Source organism: Oryzias latipes, chromosome 3 (genome assembly GCF_053564925.1).
Source record: "Oryzias latipes strain Hd-rR chromosome 3, Olatipes_Hd-rR_3.1".
Classification (NCBI taxonomy): Eukaryota; Metazoa; Chordata; class Actinopteri; order Beloniformes; family Adrianichthyidae; genus Oryzias; species Oryzias latipes.
The window spans coordinates 41361024-41386232 of NC_136239.1; the positions used below are offsets into that span (position 1 = coordinate 41361024).

Sequence of the window (25209 nt, forward strand, 5' to 3'; positions counted from 1 at the left end):
CAATCAAGCTTTATTTAAAAAAAAAGTACTTGTCATGCCTGCAGTTCAGAGTGTTTTACACAATTAAACACAAACAATAAAACACAAAAAGAAAAAGCTAAAACCAACTCACCCCTTAGCCCTCCCCTTCATTTCCTTCTAAAAATTTGAGCAGCATTTAGTATGACAAATAATCTCATGCGTGAAACTTTCTTTGGCTAATTTATGATTAATTAGAACTTTTGACTAGAACGATGAATTTAAGGAGGAATTTCAGGCCTTTTTTGGATTATGTTATTGTATTTCCTGCTCTGCTAAGATAACTGCAGCATTGTTAGAAGTAAGTGTTATGATGAAAGAATTCATGAAACGTCACTAAACTAAACTCTTATGCTTTTTTCAGCCTGGCTTGTATTGACAGTGTGATCAAATGTCAAACTTTCGTTGAATCAAACATCAAATGTTCCAGCCTTAGCACAAAGTTAGCATCAAATCGAGCATTTTAGCAGAAATGAATCCATCAGGCTTTCTGGATAGATTTTAATTTTAGTAAAGATTTCTGAGTTCCATCTGAGTCGTCCAGAATTGTCCTGCGTCAGCTTGTATGACCCCCCCTATCAGTGAGGGGGTGTGACACCTCTGTTTTTTTGGACGCTACCGGGTGTGGGATGAGGTGAACTCCTCAAACTTTCCATGGGAGAGCGAGGAGCAGAGGAGAACAGGTTTGCTGACTCTAAGGAGAACGTGTCGGTACAGAGAGCTTTGTCACTCATCCTAGTGATCTACCTTGTGAGACACCACAGGTCAGGCCACCCCATCAAATCTGCGTAGACTGGTTTTAAGCATCCACCAAGAAACAACAACAAGGTGCATGGACCTGTGAGGACCTGCAGGGTTTCAGAACCAAGTCAAGTTTCTCGAGAACCACGGTTTATGAATTTCCTGATTAAAAAGTTTGTCTAACATTAAAATTTGTTCTTCCTGATCAGCTTGTTCAGTCTGTTGGTGTCACTGACTGCAATGCTGCTTCCCCAGCAGACCACAGAGGAGAACAAGGTGCTGGCCACCACAGATTGGTAGAAGATCCCCAGCATCTTGCTGCTCACATTAAAGGACCTCAGCTTCCTTAGGAAGTAGTGTCTGCTGCAGGCCTTTCTGTACACAGCAGTACTGTAGCTCCTCCAGCTCAGTCTGCTGTCACAGTCACACCCAGGTATTTGTACTCCACCACCACCTCCACATCCCTGCCCAGGATGCAGAGAGGCTGCAGACTGTCCCCTTCCTTCTGAAGTCGATCACCATCTCCCTGGTCTCGTCCACGTTGAGCAGCAGGTGATTCTCTCCAGCCCACTCCAAAAATCCGGGAGGCTGAGGCACTCAGAGAGCTAAACCTGTTGAAAATGGTGTCAAACTCGTCTGCTCTCTACTTGCAGCCTGTGATGGGTCTGCTTCTCCTCCCACATCCTGTGATCTTCTTCATTCCAGACCACACCGCTCTCATGTTGTCCTGCTGGAGTTTGGATTCCAGCTTCGTCCTGTAGGAATTTCTCCCCTTTGAGTCTCCCCGTCGTTGGTTCTGTACTTTCTTCAGCTCCTCCCGATCTCCATATGTATGCATCCTTTGCATTTGCATACAGCGCATCCAGAGTTTTAATTTTCCCGAGAAGGACGGTTCACATACTGAGTGAAGTCCCAAGTGCTCTGTCCATGTTGATTTGGTCAAAGCAGTGGACCGCTATACTTACGTATCGTCGGCATAACAATAAAAAAAAATCTGTTTCCTGATTATGTTTCCTAATGGAAGCATGTATCATAAACAGGTGGGTCCTGAAACTGAGCCCTGTGGGGGGGTGGTCTGGCTTGGCTTGGGGGGGTGGTCCCTTTGCCTGTGCTGGGGGGGTTGGCGGGGGGCGCTAGATGGGCTGCCCATCTGCACCTGGGGCTGGGATCGGCCCTTCCCTGGCTCTGGGACGGAACGGGACAACCCTCTCGGGGCCCCCGGTCGCTCTGGGTGTCATCCGCTTTGGCTGCGGGGTCTGGGGTGGGGCGGGGTGGGGGGCTTGTCGGCCCTGTCCTGTGGGGGGGCGTTCTGGGGGGGAGGAGGGGCCCATTATTGGTACGGGGCGGGGGGGCTGACGGGTCGGGGTCTCCGCTGAGGCAATCGGTGGTTGCCTCGGCCAGTTGGTTGCCTCGGTCCCGTCAAGGCCTGACCAAAGCTCTTCTAGGGCCGGCGTTTGGGGGTGGGGGCCTGGGCTTGCTCCGGGGGGGGCAACGCTTTCTGGCTCCTCTCTCTCTGTGTGGGGTGGGTGGTGCCGGGCCTGGGGTGTCGGCGCCTTCGGGGGTGGGGCCCCTGGGCTGGGTGGGCCTGGCCCGTTTGCTGAGGGGGGGGGGGGGGCTGGGGGACAGCTGTTCGACCACCAGGGGACAGTCTACCAGCTGTCCCCAACTTACCCCCTTCCTCATATAACCTCATATTAGGGTGAGGGGGTTGGGGTTCTAGCCTGCGATGCGCCTTGGCAGTGGCCCCCCTCCTATTGTTGCTATATGGAGTGCCCCCCCCCCCCTCTTTCGGTTTTATTTGCACCTTAGACATGTAGGGTCCTTGGTAGTGGGGGTGCTTGGACATCACTGCCAGCAAGCAGCAGATGTCCTCCTAGCACCCTACCCGCCAATTTTAATCGCACCTTAGACATTTAGGGCCCCTTGGTGGGGAGGGTGAGGGGACGTCACTGTGAGTAATCAGGAGATGTCCCCTTAGTGCCCTACTCGCCAATTTTAACTGCACCCCCCTTAGTACACACACCCCTCCCCCTTCAATATATACATTCCAACATAAACACACACACATGCACACACACACCCTGTCAAACACACATACACGCACACACATTTTCCAAGGAAGGTGGGACCTGGGTCCATCTGTCCCCTACCCCTTCCCTGGTGGGGGGTGCGGGCCCCTTGGCGACGGTGGCCGTGTCCCCTGGGTGCCGGCTTCCTGGGCCCGGCGGTGCTCTCTCCGCACGGTGGAGGGTTCACATTACACCTGAGCCGGGGGTGTTCGTGTCCCTGGGGGGTGGGTCCTGGTCCTTGCCCCTGAGCGCTGGGCCCCGCCAAACTTCCAAAAGTGGCCGAGCCTGGTCGGGCCATATTTACAACACCCCTTGTGGGCCCCCTTTTTTCCCCGGGGTTCCCCCCTCCTGGGCGGGGCGGCGGGCCCCTGCCTTGCTCCTCCCTGGACCAACCGTGGGCCGGGTGGGTGGCTGCCTGGAGTGCAGAGCGGGTCTCCCTTGGGGGTGTTCTGGCTCGTACCTGGGGTTGGGGCCGTGGGATGCCCGGAACTCCTGGGTGGTGGTGGGGTGCTCGTCTGGGGCTGTGGGCGTCCTTCTCCGGTGGGGCCCTGCGTTGGGCTCTCCCGGCGCGTTGGGGGGGCTGCTTTCCTGGTTTGGCTGGGGCGGCGCTCTCTTTCCCTCCGCGCCTCCCCACTCTCTGGCTCTGGGGGCCTCGCTGCGGTCCGGCTGGCCCTGGCCTGGGTGGCGGTCTTGGTCGCCCGGGGGGCGGTTGTTCCTTGTCTGTTCCCATGTGGCGTTGGAGGGATTCTGGCTGCCCCTGCTGCTGCGGGGGTCTGGGTGTGGGGGTGGCTGGGCGCTCCTCCTCCTTCTTTTCACATTCCACCATCCATTTTAGAAGAACATAAACATTCACCTGAGCACAGGTGTTAGCTCACCTTTGCACTAATAGTTTGCATGATTGAATGAATGAAAGATTATAGAGCACAAGATGGCGGCGCGCGTAGGCGCTGCGGCTCTCGGCTCCCCATTCAGTGCTTCCTTTTCTATATTTTCTTTATTCCTTTTCTATACATTCTCGTTTTTATTTTTATTCTTGGGCGTTGTTAACACCCACTACACTCGTCAGACGCTATTGGACATCGGAAACCGACATCAAGTCGCTGTTTCCAGCAACTTCCACCACGAGCACAACATTCCGAGCTACATAGCGAGACCCCCGGGCTCACCTTGGATTGTTGTCGGTACTGGCAGACGACGCAGGCGGAGGAGGGAGAGGAAGCAGAAGCGAGGCTGCAGGTCTGGCGTCGTGCTAAGACTACGGAAACAACCACACAAGCCCCCTCTACCGAGCCTTTTCCTCTCAAATGCCAGATCGCTGGTTCACAAAATGGACAACTTGAGATTACAGCTGGTCGGAAATTATCATGTCAACAACTGCTGTGCGCTCATCATCACAGAAACTTGGCTTCACCCAGACATACCCGACGCTAGCGTGCAACTCGAAGGCCGCACTCTGCTTCGCGGGGACAGAACAAAGGACTCCGGTAAGAGCAGAGGGGGGGGACTCTGTGTTTATGTGCACGAAAACTGGTGCAACAACAGAACGATCGTCGATCAGCTGTGCACCCCCGACGTGGAGCTCATGTCTGTTAGATGTCGGCCTTTTTTTCTTCCGAGAGAGCTGACTGTTGTTATCATCACGGCTGTGTACATCCCGCCGGACGCCAACGTAAACACAGCTCTCTCTCTCTCCTGCTGAGCGCCATAAACAAACAGCAGCGGGCTCACCCCGATGGCGTTCACATTGTGGCAGGAGACTTTAATAAGGCCAACTTAAAGACTGTTCTCCCGAAGTTCTACCAGCATGTGAAGTGTTCTACAAGGGGGGAGAACACTCTGGATCATGTTTACACTAACATCAAGCATGCATACAGAGCCTTCCCCCTCCCCCACCTCGGGCAGTCAGACCACCTTTCCCTTCTGCTTTTCCCGGCCTACACCCCCCTCATACGCCGATCCAGGCCCACCACAAAGACCATCACAACCTGGCATAAGGATGCTCTCCCCATGCTGCAGGACTGCTTCCAACAGACAAACTGGGACTTATTCCACCACCAGGAGCTGGAGACACTCACAGGAACAGTGTTGGACTACATACAGTTCTGCATTGGAAATGTGACTGTGGACAAAACCATCAGGGTTTTTCCAAACCAGAAACCCTGGATGACCAGCTAAGTCTGCTCCCTCCTCAGAGCTCGTGACGCTGCCTTCAGGTCAGGGGACGGAGCAGTATACAGTGCTGCCCGTGCTGACCTGAAAAGAGGAGTAAAAGCAGCAAAGGCAGACCACAGGATGCGCATGGAGGCCCACATTTCCAGCAACAACCTGCGAGAAGTTTGGCGAGGCATCCAGGACATCACCAACTTCAGGGGCTGTGATGTGTCCACAGCAGCTCCAGATGCTACACAGGCAGAGGAGCTCAACTGCTTCTTTGCTCGCCATGAAACAGTCCAACACCACCCCACCACGCCGGAACCACCCCCAACCCCCACCGGTCCCAGCACACCCCCACTCACTTTACAGGAGCACGACGTCAGACGGGTGCTCTTAGCAGTGAACCCCAAGAAGGCTGCTGGCCCCGACGGAGTTCCAGGCAAAGTGCTCAGGGCGTGCGCCCATCAGCTCGCCCCCACCTTCACAAAGATCTTCAACCTCTCCCTGGCCCAGGCAGTAATACCATCCTGCCTGAAATCAGCAACCATAATCCCTGTGCCAAAAACATCTACTACCACCAGCCTCAATGACTATCGCCCAGTGGCCCTCACACCAGTCATAATGAAGTGCTTTGAAAGGCTGATGCTCCAGCACATCAGAGACCACCTCCCTACTGACTTGGACACCCACCAGTTCGCATACCGCAAGAACAGATCCACAGAGGACGCCGTAGCCGTGGCTCTCCACTCCGCACTGAAACACCTGGAGCAGCAGCAGAGCTACGTCCGGATGCTCTTTGTGGATTACAGTTCTGCTTTCAACACAATAATCCCGGACAGACTCTGCAATAAACTGCTCACTCTCAGCCTCCCACCCCTCACATGCAACTGGATTAACAACTTCCTCACAAACCGAACACAAACTGTGAGACTTGGCCCCCACCACTCCTCCACCCGCACACTGAACATTGGGGCCCCACAGGGCTGTGTGCTGAGCCCCCTGCTGTACTGCCTCTACACTTATGACTGCAGTCCGGCCCACAACAACAACTGCATCATCAAGTTTGCCGACGACACCACGGTGGTCGGACTCATTCCCAGGGGGGAGGAGTCTGCCTACAGAGTTGACAACCTGGTCCTCAGAGAACAACCTCACCCTTAACACCAACAAAACCAGGGAGATCATAGTCGACTTCAGGAAACATGGTGCGGACCCAGCCCCCCTCCTTATTAATGGGGAGCATGTGGAGAGGGTCCACACCTTCAAGTTCCTCGGCATCACCATCTCTGCAGACCTTTCCTGGACAGCCAACACCACCGCCATCATCAAGAAGGCTCAGCAGCGTCTGCACTTCCTGAGGGTCCTCAGGAAGAACAAAATTAGCACCAACCTGCTGCTGACCTTCTACCAGTCATCCATCCAGAGCCTGCTCACATACTGCATAACTGTTTGGTTCGGCAGCTGCACGGCCGCGGATAAAAAGAGACTGCAGAGAGTCGTAGAGACAGCTCAGAAAATCATTGGGTGCCCTCTCCCCACCCTGATGGACATCTACTCCGCGCGCTGTCTCACTAGGGCTCAAAACATCATTAAGGACAGTTCACACCCCGGTTCAGACCTGTTCAACCTGATGCACTCTGGGAGGCGCTACAGAGGAATCAGAAGCAAAACGAACAGACTAAAAAACAGCTTCTTTCCAAAGGCAATAACCATCCTCAATTCCCAAATGCACAGATGAAAAAAAAAACAAAAAAAAAACACATTCCTGTTTACTCCAACTATCTACCTCATTGCCACCTCTGCACTTTGACATGTCTACGCACAGTTTTTTCATACGCAATTTTTGCACAATTATCTCGGCACTCTTCAATACAGTTTACAGCTTATATTGCACACTTGTATATACTGTTTGTTTGCTTTTTTGATTTTATTATATTACAATGTTTTATTTACTACCTTTCCCTCCCTTACTGTTCTTGCACTGATGGTGATGCTTAAATCTCATTGTACTATGCACAATGACAATAAAGCTATTCTATTCTATTCTATTCTATTTCACACTAGTTGGTTTAAAGGCATAGGTATGCGTTTGTGAACACTGTTTTGTGTACATGTTGACATGTGGACATTTTTGCAGCTAGCAGGTGTGTTGATAACATTTGAGTGTGTGTGGACAGGCCCCGCCCTTTTTGTACTACATTTGAACCGTACCGTAATGATAAACAACCAGTAAACCTGTCTGCTCTTTGCTGCTTCATGGTCTTACCCCCCCTCTCACTATCACCCCCCCCCCTTTCTAACATCCCTCTCTCTTCTTCCCTTCTTTCCTTTTCCGTCCGGTCCAACACAAAAGATCTTCAAATATGGTTGAAAAAAGAACATAAACATTCACCTGAGCACAGGTGTTAGCTCACCTTTGCACTAATAGTTTGCATGATTGAATGAAATATTTCACACTAGTTGGTTTTAAGGCATAAGTATGCGTGTGTGAACACTATCTGTTTTGTGTACATGTTGACATGTGGACATTTTTGCAGCTAGCAGGTGTGTTGATAACATTTGAGTGTGTGTGTAGACAGGCCCCGCCCTTTTTGTACTACATCTGAACCTCACTGCAATGATAAACATCCAGTAACTTGTTGCTTTATGCTGCTTCATGGTTTTACCCCCCCTCCTATTATCACCCTCCTACCTCCCCCCCCTCTCTAACATCCCTCTCTCTTCTTCCCTTCTTTCCTTTTCCGTCCAGTCCAACACCAAAGATTTTCAAACATGGTTAAAATTAATAAAGTTTGGCCTCAATTACAAAAGGGGTTTATTCAGACATACTTTTGGTTTGTCTGAAGATTAATAACCCCTCTTGTTAAAATAAAATATGTCCAACACAAGAGGCCCTCAGCTCTCATCTGCCTGCCTAGCTGTTGGACAGGACAAGGTAAAAAAAAAAATAAATAAATAAAAAAAAATTCTCTAACTAGAGCAGTTTCCGTACTGTGGTGGGGTCTAAACCCCGACTGAAAGTCTTCAAATGGTAAATGGCGTATACTTATATAGCGCCTTTCTTCCTACAAGGACAAAGCGCTTTACAGTCACAGACCCATTCACCCAGTCACACACACATTTACTCACACATTCAGACACTGGTGGCGGCTCCGCTGCCAAACACAGGCGCCCGCCCACCACCAAAGTGGCTGTTGTCCTGTAGGTGGCAGTAAAGATGCTTAACTACAACTCTTTCTAGGATTTTAGAAATAAAGGGGAGGTTTGATATTGGTCTATAGTTGGCCAAGATGCTAGGATCCAAACTGGGCTTTTTCAGAGGAGGTTTAACAACTGCATATTTAAAAGACTGTGGCACGTAACCCGTTTCCAGAGAGGTATTTATCATTGTTAATATGGAATCATTAATTAGGGGAAAAGTTTCTTTAAAAAGTCTAGTGGGAATTGGGTCTAACAGACACGATGAAGATTTGGAGGACGTAATAACTGATGTTAAGAGTCCTGTTACATGGCCTATCCGTCCTGGGGGAGGATTGCTCCTTTATGTGGACACCCCGAGGTCTCTTTTTTTCCGGAATTCGTTTTTCTTTTAGGGGTTTTCCTTACAGAGAAGTAGGGTCTAAGGCAGAGGTGGGTACTGAGGGTCGCATTCCTGCATGTTTTCTAACATACCCTGCTCTGGCATGTTCTGATTGGCTGGACACACCTGAACCAGGTAATCAGCCATGAGTAGGGCACAAATATCTGGAAATCATGCAGACACACCGGCCCTCGGGGCCTGGAATTGCCCACCTCTGGCCTAAGGGCATGTTAGTTGTCCAGTTTAGGTTTCTCTGTTTAGTTAGCTCGCAAAGGTCAAGGATATAAAACCATCTCTAAGCTGCTTGAAGTTCCTGTGACGACAGTGGCACATATCATTCAGAAGTTTAAGACCCACAGGACAGTAGCCAACCTCCCTGGACATGGCCGGAAGAGGAAAATTGACGACAAATTGAGGAGACGGATAGTTGGAACTGTATCCAAAGAGCCCAGAACAACCTCCAAAGACATTAAAGGTGATCTCCTAGATCAAGGTACATCAGTGTCAGATCGCACCATTCGTCGTTGTTTGAGCCAGAGTGGACTTCATGGGAGACGACCATGGAGGACACCACTGTTGAAAGGAAATCATAAAAAAGCCAGACTGGAATTTACAAAAATGCATGTTGACAAGCCACAAAGCTTCTGGGAAAATGTCCTTTGGACAGATGAGACAAAACCAGAGCTTTTTGGTAAGGAACATCAGCTCTATGTTGGTAGACTCAAAAATGAAGCATCCAACCAAAAGAACACTGTCCCTACTGTGAAACATGGAGGAGGCTCAGTTCTGTTTTGGGGCTGCTTTGCTGCATCTGCCACAGGGTGTCTTGAAGTTGGGCAAGGTCAAATGAAATCTCAAGATTATCAAGGCATTCTGGGTAGAAATGTGCTGCCTAGTGTCAGAAAGCTTGGTCTCAGTCGCAGGTCATGGATCTTCCAACAGGACAATGATCCAAAACACACAGCCAAAAAAACCCAAGAATGGCTAAGAGAAAAGCGATGGACTATTCTGAAATGGATTTTATGAGCCCAGATCTGAATCCCATTGAACATTTGTGGAAGGAGCTGAAACATGCCATTTGGAGAAGACACCCGTCAAACCTGAGACAACTGGAGCAGGTTGCTCATGAGGAGTGGGCCAAAATACCTGTGGACAGGTGCAGAAGGCTGGAGCAGGTTGCTCATGAGGAGTGGGCCAAAATGCCTGTGGACAGGTGCAGAAGGCTCATTGACAAATACAGAAACCGTTTCATTGCACTGATTGCCTCAAAAGGTTGTGCAACAAAATATAAAGTTATGGGTACCGGGGGAGAAACTATAAACTTATTTAATGTTTATTTCCTTTGCTTCTGTTGGTCATAATTCATTTTGTTCCACTTTTGATGATTTTTCTCTTGCACTTAGAGACCAAGTTTTGTGTTTAGTCTTGTCTATATAGTCTTTGTTAAACGTCTGTGTAGTCATGTTAGTTTCCCCCCCATGTTTCTCAAGTGGTCTAATCAGCCACTATGTATGTTCCCCTGTTGTGTCTTTGGTTAGGTCAGTTTGTTTCTGTTACTTGGTCTGTTCAGTTGGTTAAGTTAAAGTTATTGCCTGAGTTAATCATGTTTCTGTTTACCTCTTTTAATGTTAGGGTTTGGGTTAGGGTTAGAGCACAGGCTTTAGTTTTGCTGAAAACGTCATGTAAATCGTGATAACAGGCAGGGATATTTTCCAAATTGACAGCAGTGGAAAGTTCAGGGGATTGCCGATGAGTGGAGGGTATAGCGGATGAAAGGCAGTTAGCCAAACAGCATGCGCTCCAATTGGTGATCTGCCCAAGGCTCCAATTGAACTGTGGGTTGTGGAGCTTTAACCAAGAAAACCCCAGGATAATCGGGGTGTGCGTGGAACGTGTGACGAAGAATTGGAGGGTTTCTCTGTGATTACCGGAAGTGAGTAGCTGGACGGGTTTGGTGCGGTGTGTTATCCGAGAAAGGCGCTGACTTCCCAAGTCGGAGGCCTCAACGGGGGGATCCAAAGGTTCTGTGGGGCGAAGTTGTTTAGTGACGAGATCCAGATCAATCAGACTTTGTTCGGCACCAGAGTCTATGACGGCCTTGGTGCTATGGACTTCAGTTTTCGCACAGAGTTTAACAGGAATGTAGAGGAAATTAAGAGTAGTATAAACGGTGGAACATTCCCCCCGCGACCTGTCACTTAGCGGGGAATTAGGGAGTTTACGTAGCGGGCATTTAGAAACTAAATGTCCCAGAAAACCACAGTAATAGCACGAACCTTCTTTGTGACGCCACTTTCGTTCCTCCGCCGACATGTTGGATTGTCCAACCTGCATAAGTTCCTCAGAAGTTTTAGGGAACGTGGAATGATCTGCTTTGGGTGGTGACTGGAGCGGAATAACAGAGACATAGGGTTGGCTAGTGGATTTGTGTTGGTTACTCTGGCGATCAATATGCCGTTCACAGAGCCGGGTATCAGACCTGAGAGCTGCAGAAACAAGCTCTTCCAACTAGTTAGCATCTGGTTGGGTGCACAGATGATCCTTAATGGATTCGTTTAGAGACTGGTAGAATATTCCTTTTAATGCTATATCCGGCCAGCCAGCTTCAACTGCCAGGATTCGAAAATCTATAACTTCTTTCTCTTTCGGCTTTTCCCATCAGGGGTCGCCACAGCGAATCATCCTTTTCCACCTCACTCTATCATGGACATCTTCTACCCTAACATTAGCCAATTTCATGTCCTCTGATAAGACATCCATATATCTCCTCTTCGGCCGTCCTCTTGCCCTCCTGCCAGGCAGTTCCATCTCCAACATCCTTCTACCAATAAATCCACTGTCCCTCCTCTGAACATGTCCAAACCATCTCAGTCTGGCTTCTCTGACTTTGTCGCTAACACAGGCAACATGAGCCGTCCCTCTGATGTGCTCGTTCCTTATCCTGTCCAACCTGGTCACTCCTAAGGAGAACCTCAACATCTTCATCTCCGCTACTTCCATATCAGCCTCTTGTCTCTGTCTCACTGCTACCGTCTCTAACCCATAGAGCAGAGCTGGTCTCACCACTGTCTTGTACACCTTTCCTTTGAGTCTTGCTGACACTCTTCTGTCACACAACACTCCTGACACTTTCCTCCAACCGCTCCAACCTGCCTGCACTCGCCTCTTCACCTCTTTTCCACACTCCCCATCACACTGAACTGTTGACCCCAAGTACTTAAACTCCTGCACCTTCTTCACCTCAGCCCCCTGTAACCTTATGCTTCTACCTTGATCCCTCTCGTTCAGACACATGTATTCTGTCTTACTACGACTGACCTTCATGCCTCTTCTTTCCAGAGCAAACCTCCACCTCTCTAGCTGTTCCTCCACCTGCTCTCTATTCTCACTGCAAATTACAATGTCATCCGCAAACATCATTGTCCAGGGAGATTCCTGTCTTACCTCGTCTGTCAGCCTGTCCATCAGCATAGCAAACAAAAAAGGACTCAAAGCTGATCCTTGGTGTAGTCCCACCTCCACCTTGAACTCCTCTGTCTGACCTACAGCACATCTTACCACCGTCATACTTCTCTCATACATGTCCTGAACTACTCTGACATACTTCTCTGCCACTCCAGACGACCTCATACAGTACCACAGCTCCTCCCTCGGCACCCTGTCATACGCCTTCTCTAAATCTACGAACACACAATGCAGGTCCTTCTGACCATCTCTGTACTTTTCCATCAACATTCTCAAAGCAAAAATGGCATCAGTGGTGCTCTTACGGGGCATGAAACCATACTGCTGCTCACAAATCTCCACCTTCTTCCTAAGCCTGGCTTCCACTACTCTTTCCCACAGCTTCATTGTGTGGCTCATCAACTTTATTCCTCTATAGTTGCTGCAGTTTTGCGTGTCACCCTTGTTCTTAAGGATCGGGACCAGAACGCTTCTCCTCCATTCCTCAGGCATCTTCTCACTCTCTAGAATCCTATTGAACAAACTCGTTAGAAATTCCACTGCTGTCTCTCCTAAGCACTTCCATACCTCCACAGGTACGTCATCAGGACCAACGGCCTTTCCGCTCTTCATCCTTTTCAGAGCCTTCCTAACCTCATCCTTTCCAATCTCTGCTACGTCCTGCTCCACAACAACCACATTTTCCTCCCTTCTTTCCCTGTCATTTTCCTCGTTCATCAGCTCCTCAAAATACTCCTTCCATCTTTTCTGTACACTCTCCTGGGTTGTTAGCACCTTTCCATCTCTGTCCTTAATCACCCTTATCTGTTGCACGTCCTTCCCATCTCTGTCTCTCTGTCTGGCTAGCCTGTACAAGTCCTTCTCTCATTCCTTTGTGTCTAACCTGTCATATAGCTCATCGTAAGCTTTCTGTTTGGCCTTTGCCACCTCTCTCTTCACTGTACGCTGCGCTTCCTTGTACTCCTGTCTACCTTCCTCAGTCCTTTCTCTCCATCATGTCTGCCAGCTCTCTGCCTTTCCCTGTCATTGTGCCAACGTGTTAGGAATGATTAGAAACAGAATAGTTAGACACTCCCTTTTGCATTTTATTAAACTAACTTTTACCTTTTATTACATTAATGGCTTAACCTCGATTTACTATGTATTATCATCTCAAAATTATATTACACTCCAGACAGAGCACAACCAAGACTATTGTCTCGCAACATTCCTTTAACATCCTCCCTTTTTCATCTTTGTGGGTTCTGGCAAATGTCTGCAAGAGATCTGACACTTTAGGTGCTCTGACCTTCGAGCATCTAGCCTGCAACAGTCTGTGGGTGTGTTTTTCACACCATGATCCATCGAATGAGGTTCTGAATATGCAAATGCCAGGTATATATACCAAGCCCTTTTCTGAGTGTCTTTGTTCAGACTTTGAATGCACTTTGTTCATCTGTCTGTAACCCTGCGTACAAATCTGTGGTCTTTGTGCGGAGTAAATCTACAAAAGCTAAGTAACAGTCTCTGAGTCGTTATTCATTATTTCTGTGTGCAAGAAACTGACGGGTACGAACTAATACAAATACAGTCCTTTCTAGAAAATCCAGTTTCTTCACATTTGCCCATCACCTCCTCATCACCTCTATTCCCCTCACCAACATGTCCATTAAAGTCTGCTCCAATAACAACTCTCTCTCCTCTGGGGATACTCTCTATGACCTCATCCAACTCACTCCAGAATCTCTCCTTCACTTCTAACTCACAGCCAACCTGTGGCGCATACCCACTGACTACATTCACCATCACCCCTTCAATTTCTAACTTTAGGCTCATCATCCTGTCTGAGACTCTTTTCACCTCTAGAACACTGTTTACAAACTCCCCCTTCAGAATCACTCCTACCCCGTTTCTCTTCCTATCAACACCATGATAGAACAGTTTGTATCCTCCTCCAATACTACGTGCCTTGCTGCCCTTCCACCTTGTCTCCTGCACACACAGTACATCTACCTTCCTTCTCTCCATCATGTCTGCCAGCTCTCTGCCTTTCCCTGTCATTGTGCCAACGTTAAGAGTCCCTATTCTCAAACCTATGTTCCTGCCTTTTCCCTTCTCTCTCTGGCCACGGACCCTTCTGCCTCCCCTCCTTCTTCGACCAACAGCAGTCAAATTTCCACCGACACCCTGTAGGTTAACAGCATCGGTGGCGGTCGTTGTTAACCCGGGCCTCGACCGATCCAGTATGTCTAAAATGTTGTGGATGATTCGCATGGTTATTTTGGCAATTTTTACGCCGGATGCCCTTCCTGACGCAACCCTCTCTATTTATCCGGGCTTGGGACCGGCACAGAAGCAACTGGCTTGCAACCCCTGTGGCTAGATTATTCGAAAATCTATAACGTGGTCACTTAATGACCGACCATGCTGTTTTAAATTTAACAGGTGGCTTCCTTTTGCTTGAGGGGTTGACTAAAAATTAGGCGATATTCATTATTAAAAAGTTCATAACGAACATGAGTAATGGGATTAGCTGATATGAAGGCTAGAGCCCATTGTAGGGCTTTATTTCTGAGTGAGTTGATGATGAGAGTGATTTTGCTGTGGTCTGAGTGATAAAATCTGGGAGCATGTTGAAATATGAGCTGACACTGTAATAGGAAGCCGCCGCAGGCTTTGACGTCACCTAGAAACGGCTCAGGTTGGAGTCGGGAGTTTTCCGTAGCATGGGTGGGATCGGAAGCGGAAGCGGGGCTGTTGCCGGAAGATGGAAGGTGAGTAACTGTAGCAGAGTTAGCATATTGTCCGGTTAATTCAATGAAAGCTTGCGTCATACCATCTAGACGGCGGAAGAAGTCCTGCTGAGCCGACGCCATTTGAGTGAGGGTGTTAGCTTGACGTCCAAGCATATTCCCTTGCTGGGTAACGGCAAAGGGGGAATTCCATCCGGGTCGGCTGGCTCGTGAGGCGGCTTGGCGCTTGGCGAGGCTTCCCACAGAGGTAAGTAGTTCCGGATGGACTTCTGCTCGGCGAGTCCAGATTCAGGCGTCGACTCGTGGGCATGAGATTCCATTAGAGGCAACGAACTGGCGTTGAATCCTGGTCGTGGAGCTCCTTATGAAGGTCTGGCAGGCTGATGAGTTGAGTGGACGCAGCTGAGGTGAATGAGGCCAAGCAGAGAGGGGAGGGGGAGGAGTCTGAAAGACGCACCTTGACAGGGTGACCACGTCCACCACCCAGGCCAGGGCCAGCAGGACCGCCACGAGGCCCCCAGAGCCAGAGAGCAGGGAGGCATGGGGAGAAAGAGAGAGCCACTCCAGCCCAACCAAGAGAGCAGCCCCCCGCCGCGCCAGGAGGGCCCAACGCCGAGCCCCACCCAAGAGGGGTGCCCCCAGACGAGCACCCCATCACCACCCAGGGGTTCCGGGCATCCCCCCACCCCAACCCCAGGTACGAGCCAGGACCCCCCCAAGGGAGAACCGCTCCGCGCTCCAGGCAGCCATCCACCAGACCCACGGTTGGTCCAGAAAGGTGCAAGACAGGGGCCAGCCGCCCCCGCCCAGGAGGGGGGCACCCCAGGGAGAAGGGGGCCCACAAGGGTTGTTGTAGACATGGCCCGACCAGGCTCGGCCACAGATGGAAGTTTGGCGAGGCCCAGCACCCGGCGGCAAGGACCAGAACCCACCCCACAGGGACACAGACACCCGCGGCTCAGGTGTGATATGATCCCCGGCTTCTGGCCTTGCTAAAAAGCTCAGGGATCCCTCTCCCTGCTTGGAGAGAGCACCACCGGGCCCCGCACGCCCCACAAGGGATGGGGTGGGGGACAGATGGTCCAAGGTGCCACCTTCCTTAGGAAAGTGTGTGCGTGTGTGTTACTGAGGTCGTGTGTGTGCATGTGTGTGTGTTTATGTTGGAATGTATATTTTGAGGGGGGAAGGGTGTGTGTACAAAGGGGGTGCAGTTAAAATTGGCCGGTAGGGCACTGAGGGGACATCTGATTACTCACAGTGATGTCCCATCACCCTCCCCACCAAGGGGCCCTAAATGTCTAAGGTGCAGTTAAAATTGGCGGGTAGGGTGCTAAAAGGACATCTGCTGCTTGCTGGCAGTGATGTCCAAGCACCCCCTCTACCAAGGGCCCTACATGTCTAAGGTGCAAATAAAACCGAGAGGGGGGGGCCTACTCCATACGGCAACCATGGGAGGGGGACCAATGCCAAGTAGCTCCCCCCCAAGGCGCAACGCTGGCTAAACCCCCCACCCTCTCACCCTAATATGAGATTTTATGAGGAAGGGGGTAAGTTGGGGAGAGCTGGTAGACTGCCCCCAGTGATCAAACAGCTTCCCCAGCCGCCCCCCCCCCCCCCCGCAGCAATGCGCCCAGGACCCCCAGCCCCGAGGCCCTATTCCCCGAGGACGCCGACGCCCCAGGCCCAGGACCACCCACCCCACACAGAGAGACAGGAGCCAGAAAGCCCCCCCCCCCCCCGAGCAAATCCAGGCCCCCACCCCCAAGCGCCGGCCCTGGGAGAGCTCTGGTCAGGCCTCGACGGGAACGAGGCTCCCAACCGGCCAGGGCAACCGCCGATTGCCTCAGCGGAGACTCCGACCCGTCGAACCCCCAAGGTCCCGTACCGATTGTGGGAACACCACCCCCAGAAAGCTCCCCCCACAGGATGGGGCCGACAAGCCCCCCCCCCACACACACACCCAGACCCCGCAGCCCCAGTGGATGACACCCAGAGCGACCGGGGGCCCCATGAGGGTTGCCCCGCCCCATCCCAGAGCCAGGGAAGGGTTGATCCCAGCCCCAGGTGTAGATGGGCAGCCCGCCCAGCACTGCTGGACCTCCCCCCCCAAGCAGGACCCCCTGGCAACCCCCTCGAGCATGGCGAAAGAGATCACCCCCCAAGCCGAACCACCACTCAACCTCCCCCACCACACACCCCCCACACTCGCGCCCAGAAGACCACGCAGAGCCTCAGCCCGCCCCACCCAGGCACTGGACCCGGCCCCCAGACCAACGGAGTCCCCACCACCCGTCGCCGGGCATTGGAGGCCCCGACCCCCACACCCACCCCCGGCAGAAGGGCAAGGAGCAGTGACGACCAGGCCCCCCCACCCCCTAAGTCATGGAGAGAGACTGAATTCTTTCAAAGTTACTTGAACTTTGGGCTGACATTTTTTCCAAGCTGATTTGATAAAACAGCAGATTTCTGTATTGACTTATGTTTATATTTTTCTTGTTTTTCAGCAATACAAAGAGTTATGAAAATGATAGAGCCTAATCCTCCTTCTATATCAATGGCACTCATGTCACCAAGCACACAAAGTGACGGTGAAGCCGTGATTGAAACCTTAAGCCAGACTGATAGATCGGCACATACCTGCTGCCAGAGAGCCTGGACAGGCGTGCAGAACCACAGTGCATGCATGTAACTGTCGGGTAGATTACTGTCACAGTGCTCGCAAATGTCTGAGTTACTGAGACCCATCTTGAACATCCTCTGTCCAGTGTAGTAAATTCTGTGAAGAGTTTTGAGATGGATTAGCTGCAGATTTGGACTTTTTGTCAGTTTAAAGGTGTTTAGACAAAGTTTTGACCAGAAGCTTTCATCTGTGCTGATGCTCAAATCTGCATTCTATTTTGTTATTGGAAGTGAAATATTATTATCTAAATTGCATAAGAGTTTGTATATTTTGGAGAGAGTTTTATTCATTGAGAGATTAATCAGAGAGGTAACTACTTCTGGTGGCTTTAAATCGTTGTCTTTATATTTAAACTTTTTAGTAATAATAGATTTGAGTATATTCCCAGAAGTTATTTATTCCATGTTTGTCTTGAAGTTCCTGGGGAGTTATGAATCTTCTATCAATAATTATGTGCTCTAGTTGTTTTATCCCCCCTTCTTGCCAAGATGGGAAGTGTATCATTTTTTTGTTTATAAGGATGTCCGGGTTGTTCCAGATGGGTGTCATTCTGCACGGTTGAAATGGCGAGTCAGATATTTGTAGAAATTCCCACCAGGCTGTTAAAGTGGCATTTATATTAATACTTTGTAAACAGTCCTGTTTTTTAACTGTTTGGCTAATAAATGGTAGCTGTGACAGGTTGATCTTTCCACATAACGCCTGTTCCAAGTCTAACCATGAGTTGGTTTCTGAATTATTTTTTAACCATTTTAAGATGTATTGTAATCTATTTGCAAGAAAGTATTTGTGGAAGTTGGGTAATTCCAAGCCTCCACTGCTTTTTGCAGATTTTAAAGTTTTTAGACTAATTCTTGCAGGTTTGTAGTTCCATAAAAACCTTTGTATTTGGAATTGTTTATGATGTCATTTAATTGAAGCTTTAATTTTTTCAGATCTGCCAGAATGTGTTCCTGTGCAGAAGCAGCATAAGCAGTCTCCAGGGTTTTGATTTTCTTTTCTAGTTCTTATAAATCTGCTTTCTCTTTGCATTTTTTATGCGTTGAATAAGAAATGATTTTCCCTCTCATGACTGCCTTTGCTGTTTCCCCAAGAAGACATGGTGAAATATCCGGAGTATTGTTGAATTCTAAGAAGGTTGCCCACTCTATTTTAAAGAATTCAATACATTTTTGGTCCTTTAAAAGAGACGTGTTAAACCTCCAGGTCGTACCAGAGGGTGTGGATATTTCCTTAAATTATTTTTATAGAAACTGGTGCATGATCACTGATAATAATTGGATGAATGTTGGAACTTTGGATATCTTGTCAGAGAGAGTTACTAATTAATAAATAGTCTAAACGGGAGTGTGAATGGTGAACTGGAGAGAAAAAGGTGAACCCTTTAGTGCTTAGATGACGTGAGCGCCACGCGTCGCAGAGACCCGGATCATTCATGTACTGCTTTAAAATACCTGCAGACCGCCATGTATGCTGGTTTGCTGCTGTGCTGAGTCTGTCAAGTTCAGGGTACACAATCAGGTTGATGTCTCCTCCTATAATGATTGTGGAGTCAGAGTGAACCGAAAGTGAGGTGAAGAATCTGTGAAAGAAGGAAAAGTCGTCAACATTCGGGCCATAGATACTGGCTATGCAAAAGTCCTTATTCTGAATGGATACATTAATAATTACAAATCTGCCAAAAGGGAAACGCCAATGACAGTATGTTTTTAACCAAATGTGAAGCTGACAGACGCGTGAGAACATGTCTCCATAACGTGGTGCAGGTAGTGGTCCAGATATGATACAGTTTAACTGTTGGATAGTATGAAACAGATGGATGAAGTCCATTTTCAGAGTCTCTGATTGCTGTAGTTTCAGGTTGTTGGTGCCTGCATGTATGATAAAAGTCTCCGCAGAGGGGTGTTTAACAGAGAGTTGGTGGGCAGAGTTTTTAATGTCATTGACGACCGCTCTAGAAAGTGAGTGTGTGTGGCACCTTCTGACCCGGTCATGCCGGACAACGGAGTCTCCCTCGATGACCATGGGCTGCTGCACAGGTCCGGGTATCCCAGCAGGTCTCCCCGCGACAGCAGCGGGGTGATGAGCAGCGGCCTCCGCTCCAGCTTGCTCAGCTGAAGAAATGTGAGCTCCAGAGCGATGTTTCCGGGCAGACAGTAATTCAACGTGAAGACCTGGTTTTGATGTGGAGAGTGGGTCCCCTGGAGCCGGTGAAACGCAGGATGCGGCGCCCGAACCCTGGGAAAGCTCGCCTGTGCGTCGGGCCACCACCTCTTTCAGCAGACGCCTGCGTTTCCCCCTCATGGCAGGCGCCAGTGGAATAGCGGAGGATCCGAGCGGCTGGGCCAGTGCCGCGGCTCCAGGAAGGAGCGCAAGCCGGTCAGGCTCCAGCAAAGCGGGCCCCGAAACAGCAGACGCCGTTGGACAGGTTAGCCCGGTCGGGTCGCTGACGCCGCGGTGGGGTCTTCAGCCAGCGGGGCAAAGCGGTTGGTCAGCGCTAGGTTCCCCGAGCTGGCAGTGTCGGGTTTGGATCCACAGATCCTCTGGCCACGACGTGTCACATCAGCCCACGACTGCTTGGGCGTAGAGCAGAGGGCTGGAGCCCTGGGTCCATCATCGGCCTGGTCTTCATGGAGGTCCTGTGGACTCCTGGCCTCCACTGCAGAGCTGGTGTTGGTGGTGCTCCGAGCCCCGTCCGTCTGCTCCCACCCGTTGTTTTTACGGCCACATATTTGAATGATGTTACTGTCCGTGGCGGTGGAATGGGCTTCAGCGAGAAATTCTCCATACCATGGAAGGGTTTGAGACAGGGAGGGGTTGGTGTTGATGGAAAGCTGCAGTTGTTGGATGTACATAGACTGGGAAGCAGATACTGAAAGAATTTTCTCTATCAGAGCAGATTTTTCTCTGAGTTCCAGACCAAGTTTCTGAACAGTTTCCTTAAATTGGCAATGTCCTGGGTCACAGTCGTCGGGAGTGCATGACACTCCGTCTCGAGCGGCAGCCATCTTGGTTCATCACTGCACGTCACTGAGTAGTTCAAGTAGTTCAGTGGGTCATGTGCATATCTGGATGACATTGTTGTTTACAGCACAACGTGAGATGAACATTTAGAAAACCTTAAGAAAGTTCTAGAGTGTCTACATTCAGCGGGACTGACAGTCAATCCAGCCAAGTGAGTTCTTGCCCAGACTGAAACAGAGTACCTGGGTTTTACTATTGGAGGTGGGTCCAGTAGCGGTTTTAGAAACGGGCAATACAGGCTATTGCAAGGGGGCGCAAAATGAAGGGGGGCGGCGCCGGCGGCTCAGCCCTTGTAAAAAAAGATATGCACCACTATTCATTCATTCATTTTCTATTCCGTTTCTCGGTCACGGGGCTGCTGGAGCCTATATCGGCCACTTGTGGGCGAAGAAAGGGGACATCTTAGACAAGTCGCCAGTCTGTCGCAGGGTGGAATGTCCACAATCACACATCCATGAGAAAACCCACACATGCACAGGGAGAACATGCAAACTCCACACAGAAAGGTCCCCCCATTGATGTTGTGTTTTTCATGTCTCCCAGCCGGGACTTGAACCGGGGGCCTTCTTGCTGTGAGGCAAGAGTGCTAACCACTGTGACACCATGCAGCCCTGCACCACTATTGGTTTACTTATGTCACAGAGTTTGTAACAGCCTGAAACCTGGCGGCGCCCCCACCCCGCAGCGGCGCGCTCTCCTGTCTTTAAGAAGTAGACGCAAATGTGTGTGAAGAAGGAGAAGGGAGGGGGCGCGGGGTGAAGGGTGCAGGCTGAGAGGTGAGCACGGACCGCGTTTAAACCTGGCTGGATCATCTTCAACGGGGGGGGGGGGGCGACGGTCGCGGGCCACGGCTCAGTGCTTGATGAAAAAATAAAAATAAATTGTGACAGCGCCGCGAATTGGCGAATTTGCGCCCCTGGCTGCAGCTGCACACTTTCCTGGAAATGTGTGACAAAAGGGGGGGGGGGGGGGGGGGGGCTACGGGGCATCAGTTCATCTGCAGTACACTTCCAAATGAAGTGGCCAGGTGGGGGACAAGGGCGGGGGATGTAATCTACTTCATAAAACTTTTTTAAAAGTCAGTCATACGGTGACATTCTATAACCTACATTTTATTAAATTTATAATTATCATGCTTTTTTGGGTTAATTTTTGAGTGAAATGGGAACACAAAACAATGTTGTCACTAAGGTGACAGTTGGTTTAGTCGACGGACTTGATGCCTTCCTGAGGACATTTATTGCTAAACTGAAATATGGACAAAAAAAGGTCAAAACCATCTGGTGCCTAAAGAAAGGAGAGAAAAGAAGAATAGGAGAAAAGAGATAAAGAAAAGGGTCCTCACAGCTAGAGGCACGTTTTCTAAAGCTACCTGGCCCTGCAGCAATGAACTGATTAAAACTTTCTTTTGGTCGATGATGTAGAAAATGTATGTTTTAATATCTTATTCTTCATTATGTTATAGCTTTATCTTTAGTGTGAAGTGAACTCATTTTGAACTCAACAGGACTTATTCTCCAGTGACCTTCACTTGTGCTTTGTAGTTGCAGCAGCAACTAGGACTTCTTTGTGCAAATCTAGGAGTTTCCAGAGACGCAATAAATATGTCATGGACTACATTTCTACTATCTGGGTTGAACACCTTATCCTTGGGAAAGTGTTCAGGTTCGTGTTCTCATGTGGAGGATGAAGCTGACCTCTGATCTCGTGCCGGCGATGGAGTATTCGTTTGGCTGGTATGATTTACTTTGGACCAGAGGAGGACTCCTTTTGATCATGGATTGTGTGCGCCGGTGAATGGCCCCCACCCCTGGAAAGGCGGAGCGGATCTGGACTTTGCAACCTTCAGCTATTGGCCGGTGGAAGCAGGCGGGCTATCAGCTGACAAATCAGAGTGTTCCGGGGCGGAGGATCAGCGACCATGATCTTTCCGGAAGGCGGAGATTCAAACACATCTTAAAAAGACTGGTTTTAAAGTTTTCCATTGTTCTTAGGAAAATCTACGAGTAATTCGCATGTAACTTGTGCGTCAGTAGATCTTTACTTGAGAATCCAGATATATCTGCATTAATGTTTTAATCTGTGCTTTAGAACTATTGTCAGGGAAATAAACTCCGTGTATTTTTAAACCGGTTGAATCCTTGTTTGTTTTACCACTCTCGACTATCGAACACGCATGGATGGAAAGAACCCAAAAACGGACGATTCTCTTTCCTTCAATTTGGTGACCCCGACGTGATGTCGGGGGTGAATAGGAAACGCGGACCAGACCGGTTGGACCACATCATAGTGGCTTATTACGAGATTTCTGAGACTTTCGACGTAAAGTCTGGGGATCCTTCCTGCCATGGGGTCGACTTCTTCAGAGGCCTCATTCATAATCATGGTGAGCAGAGCCTTTTGTAAAGTCTGCGTATTGATGATCTCAAATTAAAGGAGAAGTCGATTGTATGGGTGGCACAGTGTACCCTATACGAACGAACGGGCGAGCGCACCCCAGTAAATAAGTGTTGGGTTCACCCTCCCTAGAACAGCGAATTGAACGGTGGCAAAATATACACTTTGGGCGGCAGTAAAAGATTTTGAAAAATTGGACAATTATAATTATGCAGGTTTTTCGTCTGTTCGGCCTGTACAAAATTGAACGTTGGCAAATTGGGAGCTTGTGATATTTGGAAAGCAGCAAATTGACTAGGTTTGTGTCTGTTCAACCTGTTAAGAAATCCCTTACGAAAAACAGAGTTATTATAGGAACTAATTTTGCGCGTCTAGGATTTTCGGAAACACCAAGGAGGCTTCGGCCTCTACAAATTATTTTTTTATACGCGGAGAGAAACCAAAGAAGGATTCAAAATAAACATGAGCGCTGAATTGACAGAAGATGAGGAAAATTGTGCATTTTGTCAGGACAAAAACGACAACATGACTTGACGACTGACTGATGACAATACAGACGTGATCGCTGATGAACGGACTGAATGTATGAGATTTTGGAGACGTGACTGCTTATGAATGAAATGTATGCATGAGATTTTGGAAAGTATGGGATGAAAAACTGTTTGAAAGCAGCGAATTTTGGCTTTATTTTCCATGTTTCTGTGTGAAATGTTTTCTCTATGGACGTGGCCATCTTGTTTCGAATTAGCCAATAACGGGACGTTTTAGTTTCTTTCGAATGCGTCGACAGCTCTGATTGGCTTTGTTTGTACCATGTGGTCGGCGTGACGGCGTCCATGGAGACCAGAATGTTCAACCTGCGCTAAACTTTCACGTAACAAGGCTTAAGAGTTTGCGAACTAATTTGTGGTAAAATAACAACTGACATTGTAGTTATTGAGCGTGGTCATGACCTCGGTTGTAAGACGTCGATAAAAACAAATTTCAGTGGTCTTAGTTCGACGAAAAAGATTTTTAAGTAGAAAGGCGTCTATGAGCAGCGCTTCCGACGGAAGTTTCAGCCACAACAGCAGCTTGACTACACATGCAGCTGCAGCCTGCAGCAACAGTCTCTGTTCTGCCTCTGTTCGAACGTAGCCTAACTTTCTCTGGAATTTGCCTAAAGTTGGGCAAATCTTTCTAAAACACAGTAAGATAATATCGGTCCAATATATTTTGTGTAAAATGATTTTGCAATTATTTCGGTTTTCTTATTTTGAATAAATGTCTCTACTTTATTTTGTAATTCCTAATTACCATGATTTAGTTAAGTTTTGCTAAAAAGTAATGTTATTGACACTAATTGTAAGTATTTGTTGGTTTAGATCCGGACTCCCTTTAAAAGAATGTTTGCAATGTTTAATTTATTTTATATGTTTATATGTTTTGATATTTCTCAGATTACTTAGTGTTGGTGTTAAAGGATTTATTGGTGTTTAAAGATGAAAGTTAAAGCAGATCCCATGTTTTGATGTAATTATAGTTTGAAAACGGTGTAAGTGGATGTTGTACAGAATGGGGAAAGGACAAAGCAGTGAATTAAAGTAGAAATGAACGGCATAGGAAGTGATAGAGGGTCTGTGGACACAGAAAGGTATGGTAAGGTAAGGAAAGGTGCTGGTTCTAGTAGAACAGAAGAAGGGAGAACATGAATGTTAATGCTAGTGATAAACGATTCATTTCAGTGAAATGGTTTATCTTGTTTATCTGTAAGGTGCCTAATTTGTTGTGTTATGTCTTTTGGTGTGGTTTTGAGAAAACGGTTAAAAGTTATTGTCTGCGTATTGATTGTCTGTGTTTTAACGAACCTGTTGTGGTTTAGAGTGTGAATTGTGTTTTTAGTTAAATAAGGAAAAGCTTAAATTGTGGAATTTTGTTGCTTTTAGCACTTCTCCAAATTCTTTTTGTAGGACAGCAAGTCCTTAATAGTAAGTCAAAACAATTTGTCTTTTTTTTTCTGGATTAAAAGTGAATGATTAGCTGCCAGTATGCACCAGAATGCATCTAAGACAATGTATTTTTCGAAGATTTTGCTCCACATCCATCATATAGTTCAGAGAAAAGTTTAGGGATTTTTTCCTTTGCTGATTTTCATCATTGATTAACTGACTTTAGCATCCATAGAGTTGGTGATGGTGAAAAGAAAGCATGACAGTAACAAATCTGCTTTAACAACATGTTTTTTCCAAGCAGCACATAGCTTTAATGTTGCAGGAAAGGCACAGAGCAGAGCAGTCCTGAGACCTCATAAATCTTTACACAGCAAACCCCCTCTGCTTCATTGGGTGAGTGACAAAAAGAGCATTTCTC

At 48.6% G+C, this 25209-nt stretch overlaps 2 protein-coding genes across 2 annotated transcripts in view; both read right to left on the reverse strand.

Annotated features, from left to right (window-relative positions):
* Positions 1-25209, reverse strand: part of LOC110013331 (aerolysin-like protein) — a 58486-nt gene that overhangs the window by 5052 nt on the left and 28225 nt on the right. The gene's annotated exons all lie outside the window — the stretch shown is intronic.
* tssc4 (tumor suppressing subtransferable candidate 4) overlaps positions 658-25209 on the reverse strand; it is a 58765-nt gene continuing 34213 nt past the window's right edge. Inside the window, exon 3 of the mRNA XM_078944760.1 lies at positions 658-745. Within this exon, the coding sequence (XP_078800886.1) occupies position 745 (1 nt within the window). The 3' untranslated portion in view covers positions 658-744. The remainder of the gene's footprint in view (positions 746-25209) is intronic.